General features: G+C 42.7%; 1 protein-coding gene across 1 annotated transcript in view; it reads left to right on the forward strand.

Annotated features, from left to right (window-relative positions):
• Window positions 1-22,142, forward strand: part of Col25a1 (collagen type XXV alpha 1 chain) — a 408,120-nt gene that overhangs the window by 327,796 nt on the left and 58,182 nt on the right. The window contains exons 19-24 of the mRNA XM_033755992.1: window positions 71-124; window positions 1,998-2,024; window positions 4,322-4,366; window positions 10,790-10,822; window positions 11,231-11,266; window positions 15,791-15,835. Of these exons, the coding sequence (XP_033611883.1) occupies window positions 71-124; window positions 1,998-2,024; window positions 4,322-4,366; window positions 10,790-10,822; window positions 11,231-11,266; window positions 15,791-15,835 (240 nt within the window). The remainder of the gene's footprint in view (window positions 1-70; window positions 125-1,997; window positions 2,025-4,321; window positions 4,367-10,789; window positions 10,823-11,230; window positions 11,267-15,790; window positions 15,836-22,142) is intronic.

Below are 22,142 nucleotides of genomic sequence, written 5' to 3' on the forward strand. Positions count from 1 at the left end.
GGCGTCCGTGGTCTGCACAACATGCTGATGTTGTCCATTTTACTTAGTAGTGTCTGTTTTTCATTTTGAGGGTGAACCTGGGTCGCCTGGAGCTGCAGGACAGGATGGGGCCCCTGGACCAGAGGTTAGTGCCCTGGAGCCAAGCAGACCCTCAGACACAAGGACTTCAAAAGCTAGCGTGACTTTTACTATTTCACTGGTTGCCCTTAGGCTGAATATTTGTCAGTGGTGAAACATTGTACAGCACAGAACTTTGTCACTGAGGAAGATACTGTGGTTTTCATTAGCACTAAAAGTGCAGACCAACAGGACAGGATTGCCTGAAATCTACCTGGAATGATTAATATCAGCCCATTTCACAGATGATGCCATACTCTTACCCCTTCTTGAGCATGTAGGAGCCGGCCACACGCACACTCCTAACATGTACATGTTTGTATTTATGAGGCTCGGGACCAGGGACATTCCCAGTACCACTGTGGCTTTTCCTTGAGACTTCGGCCTCCACACAACTTAATCAGATGAAGAGCAAAATAAAGATGTAGCATGTTTAAAATTTAAAAATGGATGGAGTCTGAATTACTAAATGGGGAAAAAATGTAATGAGGATTTTATTTTGGATTGGGCATTTTCTTTGTTTCTCAAAGAACAAATGAATCTGTTAAATATAAAAGATTGGTGACAGTTTAGTTTAAACCAAACAGGCAGACAAATCCCAAACCCTTTGATGAGCACACAGCCCTTGAAGTGCAGACCTGATGTCTAATCCGTCAGCTGTGCTAGTGCGGATCTGTCCTCACAGATGCCTTTCAGCTGATTCTGCAGATCACAGGGCTATTGACAGGCGCTGGGACAGACCTCAGATTTATAGACCTGTCCTTTGTCCTGCAGGAGAGGAAAGAAAATGTTCCTTCTGGGACAACAGCCGTTTTCCTGTCTCCTTCCCTCTCTTGCTCCACGCTAAAAACCCAAATGATGGGAGTTAATGCTTAACGCATATTCACAGGGCTCTTCCTGTGTTGCCTAGCAACCTGGCCATCAAGCCAGATGTCGAGCAGTGAAGGTGGCCAGAAATTCAGAAAGCCAAGGGGTCAGGTTGAGTTCCAGAGAACGAAGAGTTTACCTCCAGCCTGGCTTCTTGAGTAGTTCATAAATTAAAAAGCATGTGCGCGCACACAACACACACACACACACACACACACACACACACAAATCACCTTGTACCAGTTTTTCAAAGCAGTGTGAGCTTGGGGCAGAACCTACTCAAGCTTTTCATCAGGAAATATGACCATAATGGGTATGACTGATGTTCTTTAGAACTTTCCTACTCTACTATCTTTCCAGGATAAAGTGACAATTAGGAGTTCTTTTCAGAACACAGTTTGCCTTTTAGCCCTCGTGTTGCCTGACTGTCAGTGGGAGAGACATCTCTCCTAACTCAGGGAAGTGTACTCCCTTTGGCGTCTCTCACAGGCACAGGAGTCCTAGCACACACCTCACCCGGAATACATTGGTCATTGAATTAGAGGAGCTAAGTGACCCTGGAAAGAGCTCAAGGCTGGAGGTCGTGGTCTTTGTAGAGGGAGACCGGTTGGGAAAGACCCTAGGACTCCAGACCCCAAGGCATTCCTGCTCTGGGGGTGCTTTGAATAAAAGGCTTTGGGCAAGGACATTCTGGTCCACCTTACTGATCCTGAGTTTCAACAGATTAAAAGTAAGGGACACGAAGCTTGCCGTCCTCTTCCTTGCTCCTCAGTGCCCTGATATGTTCCTGGATGATCATCTTGAAATTACTTGTGTGAAAGAGCTAAGAATTAAAATTACATTTGCTATTGGTATCAGAAAACTCACATTACCATTCATATACACACATACATATATAGCCAAAACAGAAAATGTCACATGTGATTAATATGTTTTGATATCTGCTTTATTTGCTGTTGCTTCATTAGGAGTTTTATAATTTAACCTCAGTCAATCTCTGTTCTTTTGCTCAGGGAGAACCTGGAAAACAAGGAGAAAAGGTAAGAAGGATTTCCCTAAAGATTTGCCCAGACTAAACTGAATCAATGGAGGAAGTCAGGAAGGGAGAGAGGGAGGAATGATGGACGGACAGATAGATATGATAAACAGAAATGGAGGTACCAGCTGTTACCTTTTTATTTGCTTGAGAAATAAGCAAATAACTGAGAGTGTCAGAATAAAATAATTTAATTCTTTTATATAGACAAAAGCTTGAGTAGAAAGATTTACAAAAAAGGAAAGACAGGAACCAAACTGAAACACCTGTATCAGACTCTTCAGTGGCTTTTGACGATCTCCAGGCCTGCAAAACCTCTGTGCTTGCTGAGGCCTTTGCGATGATTTTCCAAGCATCTGCATCTCTCTCTGCTGCTTGTTATGTCCCTGGGTTATAGGCATACAGAAGTCTACCTGCAGCAGTTATCCAAAGCTTCCCCCCCAAAGAATTCCCTTAAAAACCAGAAAGAGAATCAAGGAGAATAGGGAGCTGTATGTTCAGTCTCTCTGCACCTCCTTTCCTTCCTTCTCTCCTGTACTGGCCGTGTTGGGTGTCAGTGTGGACGGTGACGCGTGGCTTCCTGCTTCTCATGCGTTACTCATGGCATCCGAGTGGAGAACCCCACGACACTGCCACAATCAGATCTTTCTGGCAGATTGGCTCTGTAACCCCTAATTCCAAAGATGTTCACTTAAAGACCAAGATAAAAGTCTTCAATGTAACTGTGCTTTTCAGCATTGTAAAGAGAAAAGGATTTCTATTAAAATAGAAGAAGAGCTGCCAAGGATTTAGCTCAATGGTTCCAGTGCCTGCCTTGAAAGTGCAAGGTCCTGAGTTTGATTCCCGATACAAAAAATAAAATAAATAGAGGAAGAGCAAAACCAAGGAGTATGGAAAGCAGTTTCATGATCGAACAGCCTGTGTCAAGCCCTTCACTTCACAGCCAGTTCTTTTTTTTTTTTTAATAAGGAGGTTTGTTTTCTAATAAAGGCATTTTCAAGAGATTTTTTTTTTAAAGCATGCAAACAAACCACCTGTCAGAGTTCCTTCAGAATAGATTACCAGCATGTTTACTTGGCAACCAACCAGTTCATGGTAGTTAACTGGAAATTAATTAGTCCTCAGATAACTTCCATGCAGAACTGGAGGAGGACAAGAAGCAATGCCGGGCCCTCGTGGTGGCCATGACCTAAGTCACCATCTATTTGAAACAAATGAAAAAAGTGGAAGTCTCCCTCCTCCACTTCCTCACTCCCAAGAAACTTTTTATGACAGTTTCTCTTCTGTTTTAAGGAACTTTTTTAATGGTAGGAAAGTGGCCTCTTAGAGGGGCACTGCAGCCGATGGTGCCTGTGGCAGTAATGCATTCTTACCACTGACGGCATGGTGATGGCTCAGGGCATGCCCGGTACCGTCCTGGGAACCCTACACAGAGCACGGTGCCTACTTCCTTTAAGTAAAAGAAAAAGCACCCTTCCAGTGCACAGAGAAACTGATGCAATGAGAATTTCATTTGGCCGCTAAGTGCCAGAGGTGGCCACTGTCTCTGTGGCTCCCATCTGGGACATTTCTGCTGTCGGGTGCAGCCAGGCTTAAAGAACTGAGAATTTACAGAGGCAAAGCTTGAAGAACTGGTGAAGACCTTTTTCCCTAGTGCATCGCTTTGTGGAGAGAAAGGAGATGCCTGCGAAGGAACAGGTATAGGAAGACTCAGAATTAACAGGAAGCATAATGATAGATTAAGTTTTCTAACAGAACATGAAACTCACTTGACAAATTATGTACACTAAGATAACAGGCAGCAGGCTTTGAGAGGCGCGTCCTACACAGTAAGGTCCTGGAGACTGGAGACAGGTTTGAAGAAGAGGTGGGATTTACACAGGTAGAAGACAAAACACAGGGTAGGAGCCCAAGTGGCCCAACTCAGACCCAGCAGTGGCAAGGGTTAGGTAAGGCAGCGTCCAGAGGGGATCTTCCGGAGAAACCTTGCTACAGGGGCTCTGAGTAAAGGAGAAAGGAGACAGAGGGCAGAAGTGGCAGTATCCAGATAAACTATTAGAGGGCAGGCAGATAAATTGCTGCTTTCTGTTAATCTTACGGAGTTTAAAACTATTCAGCCATATTCACTGTAATAATGCTAATTGTATTGATATCAGGCAGCTGTGCCAGTGAACGTGTATTAGCTCGGAACATGTGCAACTGATTTCTATCTAGAGCACGGTGCAAGGAACTTAAAGAAAAATACTGCTTGCTTACTGTTACCAGTGAGTTTTTATGCATCTCACGTTTTCCTTTCTTCAGGGAGATGCTGGAGACAGTGGCCCCAAAGGTGACACAGGAGAAAAGGTACAGTTTTGAGAAATATGAAAGGGTCTAGCATATGGTTTCATATGGAAATGGGGGATTTTGAAAGAGTTGAGTCAGACTAACTTAATAGGACAAGGTCGAAGATAATTCTCCGAGGCTAGAGAATATTTAAACATACGACTTAGAAAATGTTATTACTCCTCATCCTATCTACAAATTTAAATATTTTGAAAGAAAAATGATATGTCAACAGTTCTAAAAAATGTAGAACTAAAAAGTTACCAGTAATGTGGCTTTCAAGGAATGAAAATGCCTCATGTATAAATGGGATCCTCCATTTATATGTGGGGTTGGACAAGAGCTCCACAAGTGACTTCATGTGCTCCAGGCACAGACAGCGCGTCAGGGAGCTGGGATGGACTTGAAAAGTTTGACTGCCAATTACTATCGCCTGCTTAGGGTCTTGGGCGCAGTGTTCAAATTTGGCCTCAAAATCCATGAATTGTAGATCTTTTGTCGCTTTTGTATTTCCTTTCCTGGCCGTTTAAATCGTGATTAGTGTTGATAGTGCAGTCGTCCATGGCTGGTTCTCCTCCTCCTCCTCTCTCCTTCCTTCCTCTCCTCTGTCTTTGTAGCTTTTGCTTAGTTTGCTGCTCAGACATCTCTGACACTGTAACACCTCCTGCAGGGCACCTTCCACCGCACTATGTTGAGAGTTAAAAAGAAGACATTTAAGGAACTGACTTTATAATAGAATCAGATGGACTTAATGTAAATCAAGCCAAATAACTGATTACAAAATGAATTACTCATTTAGGCTTAGAGTCGAGGATAAGACTTTCACTTTGAAAGTTACTACAGTACAGATGGATAATGGTTAGTCATAAAAACATGCCAACAAAACAAACAGAAATCTCTTTCCTCCTCATAAATATTAATGTAAATATGGCATGGGCAAATGATGAATGTTACCAAGAAGAGACGGAGTTTGTGTCTGAGGAGCCATCAGGCATGAGGGGAACCTGGGTCCCTTGTGGAGCAGCTTTCTTGGCCTCAGTGCTGTTGACGGCCCAGGACAGACAATTCTTCACGGTGGGCACTCACTGTCAGCCCCAACCCATCAAATGCCAGTTGCACCCCTGAATTGGCAGCCAGCTGCGTCTCCGGGATGGAATCGCCCTAGTTGAGTACTGTGCTGCCATCAGACAGGACACGAAGCTGTTTTCGTACAAATAAGACCAAAGGGCCGGGCACTGGGACAACTCTCAGGCTCAGCGTTTGACGCCCTCGCCACGTGAACCTGGGTGGTGGCGTATGAAGCTTCTTATTTTTGCTCAGAAGCAGAGGTCAGCCAATTTTTTCTGTAAAGCACCAGAAAAATAATTATTCTTTGGTCTGGGGCCATGGGGTCTCTCCCAAGTCCTCACCTCTGCAACACGGAAATAGCAGGCGTGGCTGTGTCCCCATGAACCTTCCTTACTGGATGGATCCAACTGTGATCCTCTCACTTTCACGGGTGGTGAAATCCTGTTATTTGCCTTTTCCCCGCGTGAACCCGTAAAAGCTGTCACTGGCCCATCGGCCTTGCAGGTAACCCGCTGGATCTGCTGGCTGCCTGCTGCTGACCTTCGTGTGAAAGCAGCGAAGTCCTCTGCACACAAGGAGCTTTCTTCAGGTGAAAACCAAACTGAGGCCAAGGCGGAACTACGCCAATGTGGATTTGTGCAGAACACTTTATGCTTCAGTAGATACATTTTTAAAGCTTCATTTTTGGAAGGTAGGGCCCATAGTTGTTTCTTTAATAACACACGTTTTGAATTGAGTTTTACGATTGCAAAGCAAGTTTTTTCCTTGAAAAGACCAAGGCACCTCGCAGGAATACTGTTTCTATTTTATACATTAATGCAAATCGTTTACCATCCCAACTCTCACATCGTAAACTCCCAGTAAACATTTGCTCTTCTTACCCCATGGAAATGGAAAGCAATGAGATTGGTTGTTTTTCTTTTTTTATCAAAAAGTTTTATTAGTCAGCTGAAATTAGGTACAAAAACGGAAATCATTTCTATAAACTTTCAGTGGGTCTAAACAGGGGATTGTAAATAGGAGCCTATAACATGTACAATGTGCAATCTGATCCTCAGCATTCATCCCAAGAACGCTGTAATTGGAATATAATTTTTGATGTGTTTTTTAAACATTTCCTGCTTCTGTCATATGATTTGTTTCCAGCATGTTGGAAACACTCTTCTTGTGGCCTTTTCATTCAGTATGTGAAACTCATTCATTATTTACCAAGCATAGGATGTAAAATTTTTTTTAAAAAAATCTTCTGCCACTGATGTAGTAAATTACGTCACTGACTGATTCACTTGAATAGGATTTTTTTCCTTTTTGATCCAACTCGGCGCCTTTGCATGGTAAAGCGATCTGAGCCTTTCCAGACTGGTCAGCTGGAAATGCTGAGGAACCATGAAAGCTCCGGGCAGAGCACTCCAGGCCTGGCCTCACCCGCCAAAAGCCGGGGTCCACCCCTAAGGGAGATAACCCCACGATGATCATGGAGACGGATTTCCGCTCTGTTTCCACCACGTGACACTGGGTGCTTGTGCCGCCCACTGCCTGCCTGGACTGCTTTCCCCGTCACGCACTGCTCACCGTGGGTGGAAGGCTCCCTCCACTGCCTTCCTGCGTAATGGTCCGTCTCTTCTGTTTCTTTGCTCCCCCAGGATCTATCCCATTGGACACATCCCCTTCTTACTTGACGTCTGTGTGGCGTTTTTCACACACAGCCTCTTGAGTCTCCAGAGACCACACCATGTTGGTCTGTCTCCGTGTGCCCTACATCGGTCACTGCTGAGCCTTGCTCTGCTCGGTGCGTCATTCCTTGCTTAGATGCCTCTGCTCTTCTCTCCAATTCCTCGTCTCCCCTTTTGCTTTCTTTCACATCCTCTCCAGCTCCCAACCACCACCCAGGGCCTTCACACGGACCTAATCCCCACCCCATTTTATTTTTTGCTGAGACGAGGTCTCCCTGAATCACTAAACTGCCCAGACTGGGCTGGAGCTTGTGATCCTTCTGTCTCGGCCTCGAGTTACACACAGGCTCGAGTTACACTTCAGGCTTGTGCCACCACTTCCTCGGCGTGGTCTGTAACTGTCCTCTGACTGATTAGGTCACCTACTAGAACCTCCAGCAGCACGCTTTATAATTTCTGCCATAACCCTCATTGCACTTTAGAACGGTTTCTTTGTAAATATGACATCCAGCTCATTGAAAAAGCAAAAAAAAATCAAAACCAAAATTACATGATGCTACATTGCACTGTTCTCTGCACCAGTCCAAGATCCTGACACATAGAAAATATTTATCGGATGAAAAACCTTTAGCATTTCTGTTGAACTCTCTACCATGGAATGGTAGAGGTTTCCTTGTATTATGTGTTTGCGCATCATGTCTGCTGTGTATATACACAGTGACAGAGAATTTCCCAAACATGGCCATCGCTTTGTCCCAGATTTTTAAAAGGAAAGAAAAAATAAGAGAATATTCTTCATACTTTCAATGTTTCTATATTTTGTATGCCATATAGAAACATATACATACAAATCTATACATATCATGTATAAATGTAGTTAGTGTTTATTATGAAAACAGAATAGGGCAGGGGTTGGGACTGTGCTATCCTGAGGTGTGTGCCATTGTTTCCCCAGGTCCTGGGGTCTTTGGACCCAGAACATACTTGGCACACAATCAGTGCTCAATAAATACTTCTGGGGTGAATTAGTGGACACTAAGAATGTGTCACCCCATTCACTCACTATTCTCACATGTGCTTTATTAGCACACGCATCATCCACTGAGTGTTACATTTGAAAATGATCACAAGTAAAGCTAGACATGGGGCTTGTATAAGAAATTAGTAAAATCACATTCCTTTATCTCAAATATCTCCTCAGAGTATGTCCCCATCTCTGCCTTACTCGCTAACAATTCTGATTTCTGAACCACATCACTTCCAGGGCTAGGAAGGTGTTTAAGACATGGAGGAGATTTCTCCACTTTACTCCTGTATCATTTCACTTGGGGAGGAAAAGGACGTAGAAACACTCGCTGATTCATTTATACTCTTTGCATCAGTGTTCTTCAAAATGTTTGACTTACAAATGTCTTGCAGCAGTTGCCTTGCCAGTTAAAAGTTATAAAAATTCCTGGAGATTTGACAGTTCCAAACCTTTAAAAAGAGAATAAAAATGTCATTCTCAGCTGTCCATCAAGTGAAATCTATCAGATTTTCACAAATAAATCAGCCTTTCGGGAATCTGTCCTTTTCTTTGCAGCCTCTTCCTATAAGAAACCTGGTTTTTATTCTCTTGCAGTGGTGTATCTAACCATTTTTCATTAAAATACTGAAAAAAATTTAACTATAAACAATTTACTTTTATTTACAAGTTCACCTCAGCCTTTATATCTTCTTGTCAAAACGAAATATGCCAACAATTCTTTTCTTATTCCAATAAAAAGAACATAGCCATAGAATTTAGCAAGCACCAAATTCACTTAATTTCTAGTTGTTTCAATTTCTTCTCCTATTAAGTGGGAGTAATAACATCTGCCCTGTTTCTCAGATTTTTTTTTTGAGGCATGAATGAGATGAAAAATGGAATTCTGCAAAGTCAAAGTTGCTTTTATGAATTCAAGGATCTTACTGTACAAAATATTGCAAACATGGTTCCTTAGTGTTGATAGCCTTTGGACTCAACAGAAGTAAAAATAAATATTTTATTAGCCACATTATTTCACCTCCCATCTGAAACTCAACTGAATGTTAAGCTTGGGAAGAGAGGGCTGTAGTTCTACAGCAAGACAGTAGGCAGAGTAACTCTACTTTGTTTAGTCACATTTTAATTTTTTCCTTGGGTAACAGCAATTACAGATGTCAAAGAAACTCACATACAAGCTAATTTAATGTCTTGTTTTGTTTTCTCAGTACTGGGAACTGATCATGACCTTGCACTTGCCAGGCAGTCACGATGCCACTGAGCTACATCATTGGCCTTAATTTACTGTTTCTTTCTCCTACCAAAGCCTTTTCTTTCCCTTCCTAAAGGCTTTTGTCCTTTTGATCTTTGGACTGATGACCTGTTTTAAAAATTCTTTTTGAGAAAAGAAGGAAAAATAAAATAAAATAAAAATTCTTTTTGAGATGTGTTCACTCGTTTGCCACATGCAAAGTGAGCATACGCTAAGATCAGCTGCAGATTAGCATAGCTGTCGCTGACTGTCTAATGGAAGCTGGGGGCTGGGGAGGTTCAGGAAACACAGAGGCCTGAGGAAGGGAGCTGCGCCCACAGGAAGGCTCACGGGTTCGCATTCACAGTGGATGGTGAAGGCCTCTCTGAGGCGCAGCCATTTACCCATGAGAGACAAGGTGCCACCGTGGGAAGAGGGGAGAGAGGAGAGGACCTGCGGGAGGGGATGAGGCCCTGCAGCCCACGACTGTCTCTAAGAGACTGGCAAGCAGCTTCAGGAGTCCAGAACAAGGAAATGGGCCGGGCTTGTGCACAGACAGACAGCTGAGGAAACCCTAGTGTGAGCTTCCTCCTGTGGCTGTTCTGGTTTTCTTGACAGACGACCTAAGTTTTCTTTCAAGCACGTTCATGGGACAAAGAGAACTAGGAGGAGCTTGGAAGTCTAGACCCTCTGCTAGCTTTCATTTCACAAATCAGCAGCTTTCCTCTCACCTCCATATTCTTTTCTCCACCAGTCTCTGATAATTTATAGTATATTTGCTTTAGAAGTGGAGTCACCCGAAATCTGGGCAGAATACAATGCCTTTAACAAGAACAGACTCCATCCCGACTCTCTCAGAGTTTTCACGTGACCCCATCACCCGGGGCCTCCGTCATCCTGCGTCTTCCCGGCACCTGAGGTACACTGAGATGAGTGTAAACCAGAGAAGGCCTGTAGGCTGCCACGCTGGGAGCGCTTCATGAGGAAAAGAAACCCGTCTGCCATGTGACTCTTCCCACCTCCACATCATCAGCCCGTGACTTCATCAGTTGAACCTTGACTCTGAATTCCAAAAGGGTCAAGGTCCTCCCTGAAAGTGATGACCAGTGATACCAGTGAATCCTAGCAAGAGAGAATCCCAAAAGTTGCCAATCCCTCCCTTACAGTTTATTGCTCCTGAATACATTTTTCAGCATGGTATCAAAGGAAGAGATTGGTGTACAGTATTTATGTTTATTTTCAGGAATATGGTCTTACTGTGTTATGCATTCAAAGTAAACCCATGTTTACAGAAGTACGTTACTTGTCTTCTGAGACACTGTAACTTGACAGCTGGCAGATTGGTGCAGAGGCGGCCCGTTGGGCGTCCTTGGGACCCACAGCTGGGTGTGTGTAACATTTCCTGTTTGCTAACCATACAGTTTAATCTCCCGTGGTTTTTATTGTAGGGTGATCCTGGATCATCTGCTGCAGGAATCAAGGTAATAACTCTGCAAGTGTCTGTACCATGGGGTTCACAGTTCTGAATTTCTAAGCCTCTCCTTCCTCGTCCGTTTTACCAGCATTCCTGGTTACAGCTCTGTTCCAATTGTTCTACCATAATCGGCTGCTAAACACAACGGGGCTCTCTGGGGGAAGCTGGTGAAGGTGTAAACACAAGAGCTGGCTTTCTCTTCCCTTTCAAATTGGTTTTTTGGAGATGCGGACTTGTATTGAGCTATAGGTGTATACATTTTTTTAAAATTCCCTCTGCTCGGTGAGATGGAGAGGAGGAGAATAAAACACAGGTGACCCAGGAGGTTGGGTCATCCCTGGAAGTCCCGGGAGGCCCACGGCTCTGCAGAAAGTCTTGTAAGACTGTCTTTTCATCTTTGGTTTTCTTTGGCCAGGGAGAACCGGGAGAATCTGGTCGCCCAGGGCAAAAGGTAACATCTCTACCTCCAGTGTGTTCTTTGTACTGTATCACATTTGCCATGTTATGTGTAAAATCCACCATATAATACAAAAATGATTAGTGCAAGGTGATGTAGTTTTCTTGTTCTGCATAGAGTTTTTATTGGCTGTGCTGCATTATTAAAGGTCTCGATTGTGACCATAGCAAACTGGGAAAAGAAACACTCTCCATGTAAAAAGACGCTTTAGGAACACAGTCTGCATGTGCTCTGCCGCTTGACCTAACACAGCTGTGCTGCAGTGCCCACAACCTCCCTTGCATGCTCAGAGGTAACCTGCACGTCTCACTCATGAGAAGAAGTGAGGCATCTGCCACACTGTCTCATTAGACAGCGACATAGAGAGTGACAGACAGTTCTTTAAAAATTACACTCCTCTTCCTCCTATGACAGATATTTCTTTCTCAATAATTTCTACGTGACTCTACCTGTGCCATGAGTATTGTGTTATATGAACTAAATGTGTTCATGAACTAAACTCAGAGACACCAGCCATGCCACTTAACTAACCGAGCCGGGGCTACATTACATTTATCATTCGTGCTTCATTTCACCAACACATGAGACTGCATACAGTGAACGTGTTTAGATCCATACTCTCGTTCAAGACTGGGCCAGGAAACAAGTGTCGCACTTTATCATCTGAAGCCGGTGCAGTGGGGATTTAGATAACCACAGATGGCAGCTAACAAGTGTAGGTGAACTCCACAATCAGTTACAGCTCTTAAGATCGACACTCTGCCTTTGCCCCAGCAGTAGCTGATGTTGTAGGCAAAAATATGAATCGGAAGATAAGCTGTATCATATTAGAGGAAAAGAAGAGTATTTCCCATGACAGTAGTATGGAGCGTTCCAACGTGACGAGATCAGAACCAACCTTGAAGTCATTGAGAAAGCTTTGTCTTAAAATTCTGAGGATGGAAATAATTGTTGAGAAAGTCTTTCATATTCTAATATTTCTCTAATTTCAAGACAGGTTTTTCTCTTGTAACTAAGAATCTAAGAGTCAGTGATTCAGCAGGCCCAGTTCCAGGTAAAGTTGAGACTTTTCCCAAAAGCCCAGGAGAACTCTGCAAATGATACTATTTAATTCTTAATATTTTTCTGATCTTTATTGAAGAAGTTTGAAATTAGTGGGGCTGGGGATTTAGCTCAGAGGTTCCACTGCCTGCCTTGCAAGCACAAGGGCCTGAGTTCTATCCCCAGTACCAAAAACTATATAAATAAATAAATAAAAATTAAGAAGTTTGAAATTAGTGATACAGGCAGAGATCCATGGCCTGGTTTAAAAATTTAAAAATTAAAGGCAGTGTTGAAATTGCTCTCCAGATCTGTCATTTGCTGTAAAGAAAAAAAGTCCACAAGATCGCTACGTCTCTAACGCACAAACCGAAACAGTTCTGCTCCAATCTTCTGCCCCAGTCTTCTCAGAGCAGAAGAAGCAAAGTGATCCTCAGTTGCTTAATAAAACATTGCCTTACCATGGTTCTTTAGAAATACAATTTGGATTCATTCTGCAAGTTTATAGCTTTACTCAGAGTAACATTAGATTTCTTTTGTGTATTTCATTAAAAATCCGTTTTAAATTACACTGAAAGAAGAGTCGATTCACTTAAAAACTTACAACCCGTCTAGGTTTAGGTTAATGTGTGCACTGAAATGAGCACCTCTTTCCCGTTAACTCAAGGCCACATTCTACTCTTGGCACAGCCTCGCTTTCCCACAGCGACACAACTTCCTCCTTGTGTTGCAGGATTTGGTGACACTACCCACGCCAAGACCCACTGGAGAGGAAAGTCTCTCCATGAGTACACTCTCCTGAGCAGAGCTGGTTCTGGGCTCCACCCTCAAAGTTTGGTTACCTCGTAGACTCTGCTGTGGGTTCAGCGGGGCATAAGCCACTCACTCATTTAGGGACAGTCCCAGCAGGGTGCACATGATCCTGACACAGCACACGCCCAGCGATGGCCACCCCGCAGTGTGATCCTTGCAGGGTGAGGGTTCGAGATTCAGAGTAACGTTCATAACATCAGGCGGACCTCACTGGATCTCTTCTTGTACAGCTTCATAGTGGGGTGTGCGATTGGGAGATTAAAAGGGTGGAGCATGTGTATGGGCTTGTCGAGGGAAGGCGGAGATTCCCAAAACAGGCACTGTGTTTCACCACTTAGATCTTTCTTTCCTGGCTTCTCTACATCTTTTTAAAGTATATATTTTTGTTTCAAAGCAGCAAAATCAGTTGATGCTGATGGCCTTGATAAGAGAACCTCGGCCTGGGCTCTTTCTAGGGGTCTAGGGTGCTGGAACACATCTTTTTAAAGTGTATATTTTAGTTTGGAAGAAGTAAAATTACTTGATGTCCATCAAAAGGGAGCCTCACCACTGAGCTTTCTTGGAAGCTGGGTCATCTTAGCGAGGGCGTGCAGTGAAGCACAGTCCTGATTTTTGTGAGGTTCTCTCCCAAGACAGTGAAGAGCGAAAGGGAGAAATGAATCAACAGTATAATGCACCTGTGTCAGGATGACTCTGGGACAGGTCTTCTCTGCATAGCCTGAAGGCCAGCTCTCAGTTGTGGCCCCGCCCTTGCCCATGGGCTGGTCATGCCCAAGCACCCAGCTGCTCCAAGCGGGGCGGAGATGCCAGGGGAGGAAGTGTCTTCCTGAAAGTGGTAACTGACACTCAATATAACATAGTATGGGAAGGAAATATAAATCTGAGAAAATTAGATTCATGAAAATTTGCGACTATGTGATACACATTTCTGAAATTTTTTCCCCAAGCAGTATATTTCTGACCTCTCTCACACATGCATGCTTATGATGTAAAGAAAGGTTAAATGCCGGAGTCTCTGTGCTTAGTGTACATTGTAAAATATTCCATACTGTCTTACACATCTTTCTCATTGTCAAAAAACGTGAGTGTGTATCCATCCATACCCACGTGCACAGTTCTTTTAATCTGGTGAGGAGGGAAGGGAACGGTGAGAATCTTGCTGGAAAACTTCCTGCGTTTCAGGGTCTCCGCGGTGAGTGCTACAGGGTGGCTCAGAAACAACCCACGGTTCTATTGCTGTATTCTCCTCCTCAGTTTGTTGTCTTCACCAACCTTGTGCCTTTTTAAAGACAGGGTGAACTTTCAGTATAAGATTTTAGATCTTTCTACTGGTCATCTTCAATTTATTGATTAAGTGATGAAAGAAAACAGAAAAGCTGCTCTATTGTCACTGTGTAAACTTATCTACTTGAACAAGTAGTCTTTGAATGGAATATAAATTCACAATTATCCTTTCTTCTCTGGCCTAATCTCATGGTTCTCTTATTCCCAGTGCAAACTTTCATTTATGTGGTTTTGGAGAGAACAGTTTTTCTTTTGCATTCCTGAAGTGCCATCAGTCTAAATTCTAAACATCAGGAGAGTCATTGGCCTCACTTTAATAAACTATTATCGGAAGTCATTTTGTGATAATACCAGATCAAGTTACAGTTCTTCATCATTTGAAAGTAATAACGCTAAAGATGGAAAATCTGGTTGTTAGATTTTCCTTGGAATGAGGTTTGTTAAGGTAGAAAAGCCTCCTCCTGTTTCACTATTGTTTCTCTCGCTGGTGTGGTGGTCATCCAATCCCTGTCCGTCATAAAATGCTGTGATTCTGTAAACTTGAAAGCTTTATTTTCACAAATATGGCCATCGACCCACCCAGAACAGACTTTCATTTCCCCTGCGATTCCTTTCTGTGGCTTCAGTGGAATTTGGGAGATTTTCTAAGCAATGTGACCTCTCCTCCCTACACTTTGTGCTTAAAATAATGTAGACAATTCTGTGAAAGGGAGAAGGGTTAGCCCGACTCTGGCGCACTCCCCGTAAGCAGCGCTTAATCTCAAACCTGTATTTCAGAACAGCTGCGTGGTACCATTCGCCCTGAGCTGCTGATCACATTGCCCCAACTCAACAATTGTCAGAAATACAGGCCGGAGTTTATTTCTCTTCTCATCGTTCAGGAATGGAAAGGAAATTTCGCTAGCCTTTTCAGTGAGCAGGGCTTTTAATGTGTTTTGTTTTGATGTTACCATCTGTTCCTACAGCCAACTCTTGATTACCTGAGGTGAGAGCAGACTAGACGGGGACCCATTACTGAACTGCATGAAAAAGCCCCCATTTCCACACGTAGCTCCAGCAAGTTGTTCAGCAAAGGAGAAATGCGGTGGAGACGTTCCTTCTCCTTTTACTCCTTTCTCACTGTGATAGCTGCGCCATTGAGCAGTGGATGGCACGAAGAGGGAAAATTTTGAGATATCTGCAAAGTAGCCAAATAGTTCCTGAATCAAGAGTTGCCTGAACTACATAATCCCACCCCCCTTCTGGAACCTACGCCATTTTCTGTATATATATATATATATTTATGTGTGCAGAAAGAATTCAGCTAGGAAGCTTTGGCATATTTTTCTCTGGAGGCTGAGTGGCTATCCTTCTGTAATGCTGTGTGATTTTCCTGTGTAGGGTGAACCAGGGCTTCCTGGGCTTCCTGGACTTCCGGGGATCAAGGTAAATACTGCGCTGACAGTCTTGGCTTCATAGAATTGTAATTGTGAGAGTCGCCCAAGGTGGAAGGAAATAGGGAAAAAACAAAAACAGTATTCCTTAAATACTCCCCAGCCATCTCAACCAGTTCATTTTTTAAATAGCACAGTATGTAGTTTCCCACTGCTATCTAGACTGTATACTCACTCCACTGTTTAACCTATTATGCCCCTTAAGTAAATGTAAATGCCATTTCATTTGAAATCATACAAATTTTTTGAAGTCTAGACTGTCTCTTTACTTTCATATTTTAATTTTAAGATCCTCTCAGATTTTGACCACAATTAGTCTTAACATTCCTATAAATCAAACACCTAGGCAGCTGTTTCTGTGATTCGCCCATTGGACTAACCCCGCCCAAACACTCGTGCTCCGACTTCCGGTCAGTAATCCTCGCTGCGGAGTACAAACCATCTCCAAAATGTTTCCATTCTACTCATAAACTTGCTGTGGGTCTTTTGAAATAATTGCTTAGAGCTTAGTTCTACACATTGCTTTAAATGTTTTTAGACCACTCAAAACTGCTAAGAACGTGTTTAAAAATTGTTTAAAATTTTCACATACCAGGGGAAAAAATGAAAACCAAGACCTGTCATGTAAAGGTACAAGATCCCAATGATGAATGTAACGGTACTGTATACCTAAAATGTACCAATAAACTCAATGAGGAAAAAATTTTTTAAAATATAATAAAATAAAATAAAAATTTCACACAACTGACAAGACTTGGGCCGGGAATTTAGCTCAGTGGTGCCCCTGCCTGACTCTTAAGTGCAAGGACCTGAGTTCGATCCCCAGTACCAAAAAAAAAAGAGACAGAAACAACTGACAAGACTTAAAATTCTCCTGCTTTAGCTATTGTTATTCATTTGAAATCAACTCCTTATTTAAAATATAAATACATACTCCAGAACTGCTTGACAGGGAACAGAATACTTTTTTCCTGACAATGTTCTAATTTTAGAGAATTTTAAATCAACCTCTGGTGTGCACTGATCCAATCTGAAGTTAATGTTCCTACTTTCAGTGTGAGGGTTCTGTATATTGTTTATAAAGTTTCCGCTTGGGGTATATTAAATAATTTTAGGAGTATTAAATTACAGTGTGTATATGGCTTGCAATTCAGTTGCAAGCAGATTCATGGAAAGAAGTTTGTGAACTGAGGTCCCACCGTACTGCGTTCCTATTGATCTTATGGGATCATATATAATATTCTGTGAATACATTTGGTATAATTAATTAACATGAAAACCGTGTCCTCCAGGTGAACACTCGAGACTCGGGTTTGACATTTCTGGATTAATACCAAGAAATTTCAGATGCACCTTTCTCATATATGCTTAGTCTGCGGCTTCTCCAGGGGAAAGTGCCCTGTGCGACACCCGTTTGCTAAGGAGTCAAAGACATTTCCTCCTCCTCTGATAGAGAGCGAAAAGGACTCCAAAAATTGATACGCGATTTCATTTTGCAGAGTTAATTTACGGCGGTGCCTTGGCAACTTTCACATATTAAAAACGATGGATTTTATGAATGATTAGAAGATCATAAATTTTTTAAATGAATTTAAGAAATTTATATTCAGGATTAATTAAAAAGAACCTAGTGTCGCTATAAATCAGCAGGAAGGCATTTTAACAGCTGGGCGTTCGGGAGGAAGGGCTGCAACCAGGCCACTGCTGCCCGCGCTCAGGTCTGCGGGGCCTGCTCAGACTGGTTCAGCCACAGGAGACTCGGAGCTCTGTGTCCCCGGGCCCCAGACCCCGGGCTCAAGCACTTTCTGGATGAGAGGGAACAGGAGCACAAAGGAATTCATGTTGCCCTCCAAAATAATACGTATATGATTTGGCCTGTGACTTGTTATCATTATCATGTTCTAAGGTTGTATTTCCTCAAAGCAGAACGTCCCAGTTTGCCCTCGGCCGTGTCCCTGTCCTCTGGGCCTCATCTGAATGTTTAGTCCTTGTTCAGGTTGGGGGGGGGGCTTGGTGTTTCCCACCTCCAGTAAGTGCTCGTGTTCTTGCAGCTATAAGAAATCACTGGACGTGCTTCATGGAGGTCACCTAGCTCTGATGTTTTCTTTCTCTGTAGCTGACTAATGACTGCAGTGAGTAGAAGCTATTAATTGGCAAAAAAAAAAAAAATTCTCCTCTGTTTACAAGAGATGTTGTTTTATAGAAATATCAAACACTATTGAGTAGCTGTCCCATATTTGATTTAAATCATACGTTCTGTTTTTGCTTGATAAGCTCACTGTCATTCAAATGAGATATAGTTGAAAAGGAATCAGTTTAAGGATACATTACAGTCATTAGTATTCACTGGATACTTATAGAGCTAAAAGTTTATAATTTTATGATATAGCTTCATTAACTTAGAATGTTTGTATTCCTTTAATTTACCATCATACAGTTAACCGGGATTTCATACTTGGAGTGAAGAGCAGGATTTAAAAGGCAGATTGACTGTGGGGATACAGAAGGTGTGGTAGCTAGAACATTAGTTCTAATCTTCCTAGACGTGTGTGTTTGCTTATGCTTTGGAAATACTTCCTGTCGCTGTTCATCTCTTCCTTATCTGCCGGGGCTGGAGAACTTGCAAACAGCATTCTTTATTCCTGAGACATTAAGGAAACCAGCCGTGACATAGCAGGGGGAGCCTGGGTTCGCCACCTGTTGCTCTCAGGGAATGGCTGGAAACTTAATGAGCACCCACATGCTTTCGCAGCTCTCAGGAAATGAGCACAGTGCCTAAATACGGACCGCAGACTCATCTATCTGTCACCTCAGGGTCCCTCTCAGAGCAGAGAACTCATACCAAGAGCATACATAGCACAAGTCCCTGAGAACAAGCGTAACTTAATTTCAGAGCACGCATAAGCTTCCTGCACACGCATCTGAAAGTCCACTTGCATGTGGAAGGCATTTGGAATTCCTCTTTCGTGCATTCATGGTTCATGTAGCGTCAAGATGTTCAGCTGGGGAAATTAAATTATGTACAATGTACCATGTAGACATGAATCTTCTGGAATAAGACTTGAGCTCAGAACATTAGCTTTATAAATAAGTCTCCAACTATTTCTAATGGGTAAAAGTCATTACAACTGGCTTTTCTGATGTCACGTAAGATGGTGAGGTTCCAAGTGTCTGTTTATAAAATTTTTTACTCTCCATACCTATTTTGAAAACTGTGAAGACATCGACTGTCCCTTCTTACAGTCACTTTAGTGACAAAGCACCGCAGACCGGTGACTCGAGAACACACCACCAGTGCGCCGTGCTGGCTGGGTCCTTACCCGGGACATGATATGTGCCAAGTTTCATAATCGCGCTGTGCCTCCACTTCTTCCCAAGAGTCTTCGCTGATCATAGCACAGAGGGACATTGTGAAAAGTGAACAAAGACACTCATTCGTGAATACCTCCGAGTACCACGAAGCACACAGTAACAGCTATTGTGACTTCTTTCTCGGGGGGCAGCTCAGGGTATCGGAGGCACCTGTTCTATGCATTCTTCTTTCCTGCGAGTCTTTTTAAATTGTAGAACATCCAGCCCATGTATGCTCTGCAGGTTAACAGACATCAACTGTGAACACTCCTTTGCCATGAGAGAGAAGAGCAGAGAGATCACCCACTTTTTCTTGAACATGAGAGATTGTACCATTTCCCTTTCTATTATCCAAGTGTATTCCAGGAACAAGGGAGGCGGGCTTGCGGCATACAGGTCGTACGTCGTACTGACGCAGGAAGCCCTCTCCCACCACTGTTCACAAGAAAAGCAAAAGGACAACCTGGTCTGTGCCATAGTAATGGACATGGCCAGTCAGCAATGCCCAGCCCGAGACACTTTCCACCAGTATTGTTTTTCAGTACTATTTTCCTTTCAACATACACCTCTGATATATCTCATGCAGAAATTAAATTAGAAAAATATGAGGCATGGGAGATACAAATACAATAAAACTTATCTCGAATCAGAAAGATGAATCACAGAAGTGGCCATAAAATGTCTACAGCTCGATGGTTTCACCCTGGCTTCTACATTGGTGAAAATTGGACCTTCAGCTCAAGAACCTGAATACCGTTATGGTCTGAGGTAGCAACGCAGTCTTTATACCGTGTCCATATAAAGTGAGCCTTGACGAGAAAGCTTATAGACATGACTTTTACAGGGGTGGAGACGCTGACTCAGGCACTGTTAGGATACGCGTAGGGCTCAGTGAGCTACCTGAAGTGTCTTCTAGGACTGTTGGACATGAGGCCCCATCTACAGAAACACACTGTTCCATTGTAAAGGTAGCAAAGGAAAGACTGGAAGTAAAATGGGATGTAAACTCCTCAAAGAGAAAAGAGAAGGTGTGCTAGTTAGAAAGATAACACTGGGCTATTGTTACTTCTAATTATTTCCTGCTTGCATAAACTCCATCTGAAAAGTTGAGTAATTTGAGAGTCTAGTTAGGAAAACTCATAGAGCCAGAAATCAGACTTTTAGCAACCATCATGAAATTCCCGGTAACTCTAACAAATGTGCTTTCATGATGTAATCCTGTTTTTTAAAAATCAGAAATGTATGTTTTCTGGATTTGAAATCTGCTATTGTAGTTCATTTTCAACAGAGCCACCAAGATGTTTTAATTTATACTCAAATTTGATCCTTAAGGGAAATAAGTGTTTTAAGGACAAACTCTTTTTTCCCCCTCAGTAATTTTATAAATCAATCACTACCAAAACTGGACGCCTAGAGGTTCTCATTACAACAACTGTTGCTGCTCTAATCCTCAAAAGCAGGTATCACGCTGACTTGAATTCTAATTAGCCTTTAAGCGAGACGAATACTGTAAGGTTAGTGCTTTTGGTGTCTAGATACATTAGTCAAAACTATTGGTGACACTTTTAGCACCCAGACAAAACAGCACATACTTTTTTCAAGCCCTGTTGTACTATTTTGGGGGCAATGAAAATTGGGCCTACTTGGGGGTAATAAATACAGAAAACGTGACTTAGTTGAAACTGACATGTCCAAGGTTTTCTAGACAGGTAAAAAGTTTTTGCTGCTTTAATTGACAGTGACCTACAAACATAAAACAAACGGTAATGAATAAAAACCAGAGCTTTTTCTGTGGGCAAAGGCTAATCAGGACTTCCTCGTCATCCTTCTGTTGGACAGATGGTTTACGTGGGAACCCCTGTGCGCTGTTTCCGCGTGGATGAAGTTTCTCCCCGTTTCTCACCTGGACTAGTAGTCCCACCTCAGCACTGATGGGACTGCTCTTCTTCACGAAGGACATCCTGTGTGCAAATCTGACCAAAGACTAGGATCAGATGTCCCAGTGACCATGTGGAAGGTGGAGTAAGGTCTTCTGAAACCCTTCCTTGCTATTTATTGGATGTGGGTTTAAAGAAAAAGTGATCAGTATTTTATTACGGAATTCTAAGACAATCCTTTGGCAGTCATTGTTGAGTTCCGAAAAAGCATATTTTAAGGAATTTTTCCAGTGTTTTCTTGCCTTCTGTAACACAAGACTAGTGTTTGTTGCTTCTGTGCTAGATGTAGAAGGTGGTGGTTATTGTCACTGTCACTTTCTCTGGTTTCTGGCCAGAAGACATAAAATTTAAGCTGTTGTTTCAATAGTATATTTAGGTTTCTTAAATGGAATAATATATAAGTTGAAGCTTCAGTCAGAACTCTTTATCTTTGAGATCTTCCCTTGATCTTATAGAAAGTGAGTAAGGCCACCTCTCTGTGGCTAAGTCTTACAGTTTGCTTCATTTCTGTGTACCAACTTAGGAAAGAAAACCACTAATATTGACACCTTAACAATGGAACTCCTTGGGGGGGGTGCAAAAACAGGATTTTTTTCAACTGTAGTATTCCTTAGTAACTGTGACTTACATTCACTGAGTTTAATACTATGGATGGAGGTTACAGCAGCACAGGGGCCGTGTTTAGCTGTGGTTAGAAAGACTGATGTGAGACTGCCAGGCCATCCGCAGTCAGTCAGGAAGAGGAGCCTCTGATTTCAGCTGCGGTTGTTTTCTGTAGACTCTCTGCATCTTTGTAACGTTGGCTGTTTAAAGCTTTTGTTCAAATTAGCAGTTCTGAGATGCGCTTGCTTTCCCGTTGCTGTTCCAGCAGTTGCCTGCTAAGCCTGTGTTGTGTGTCAGCCTGAATTAATAGCATTTGTTCTGTCTTCCCTTAACCCCCGTTTACTTGCAAAATTACAGCTACTCTATTAATCATCTTTTCTACAGAGATGTGTGTTACAGCCTTAATAG

This window comes from Fukomys damarensis, unplaced genomic scaffold (genome assembly GCF_012274545.1).
Source record: "Fukomys damarensis isolate Sample0158 unplaced genomic scaffold, DMR_v1.0_HiC HiC_scaffold_25, whole genome shotgun sequence".
NCBI lineage: Eukaryota > Metazoa > Chordata > Mammalia > Rodentia > Bathyergidae > Fukomys > Fukomys damarensis.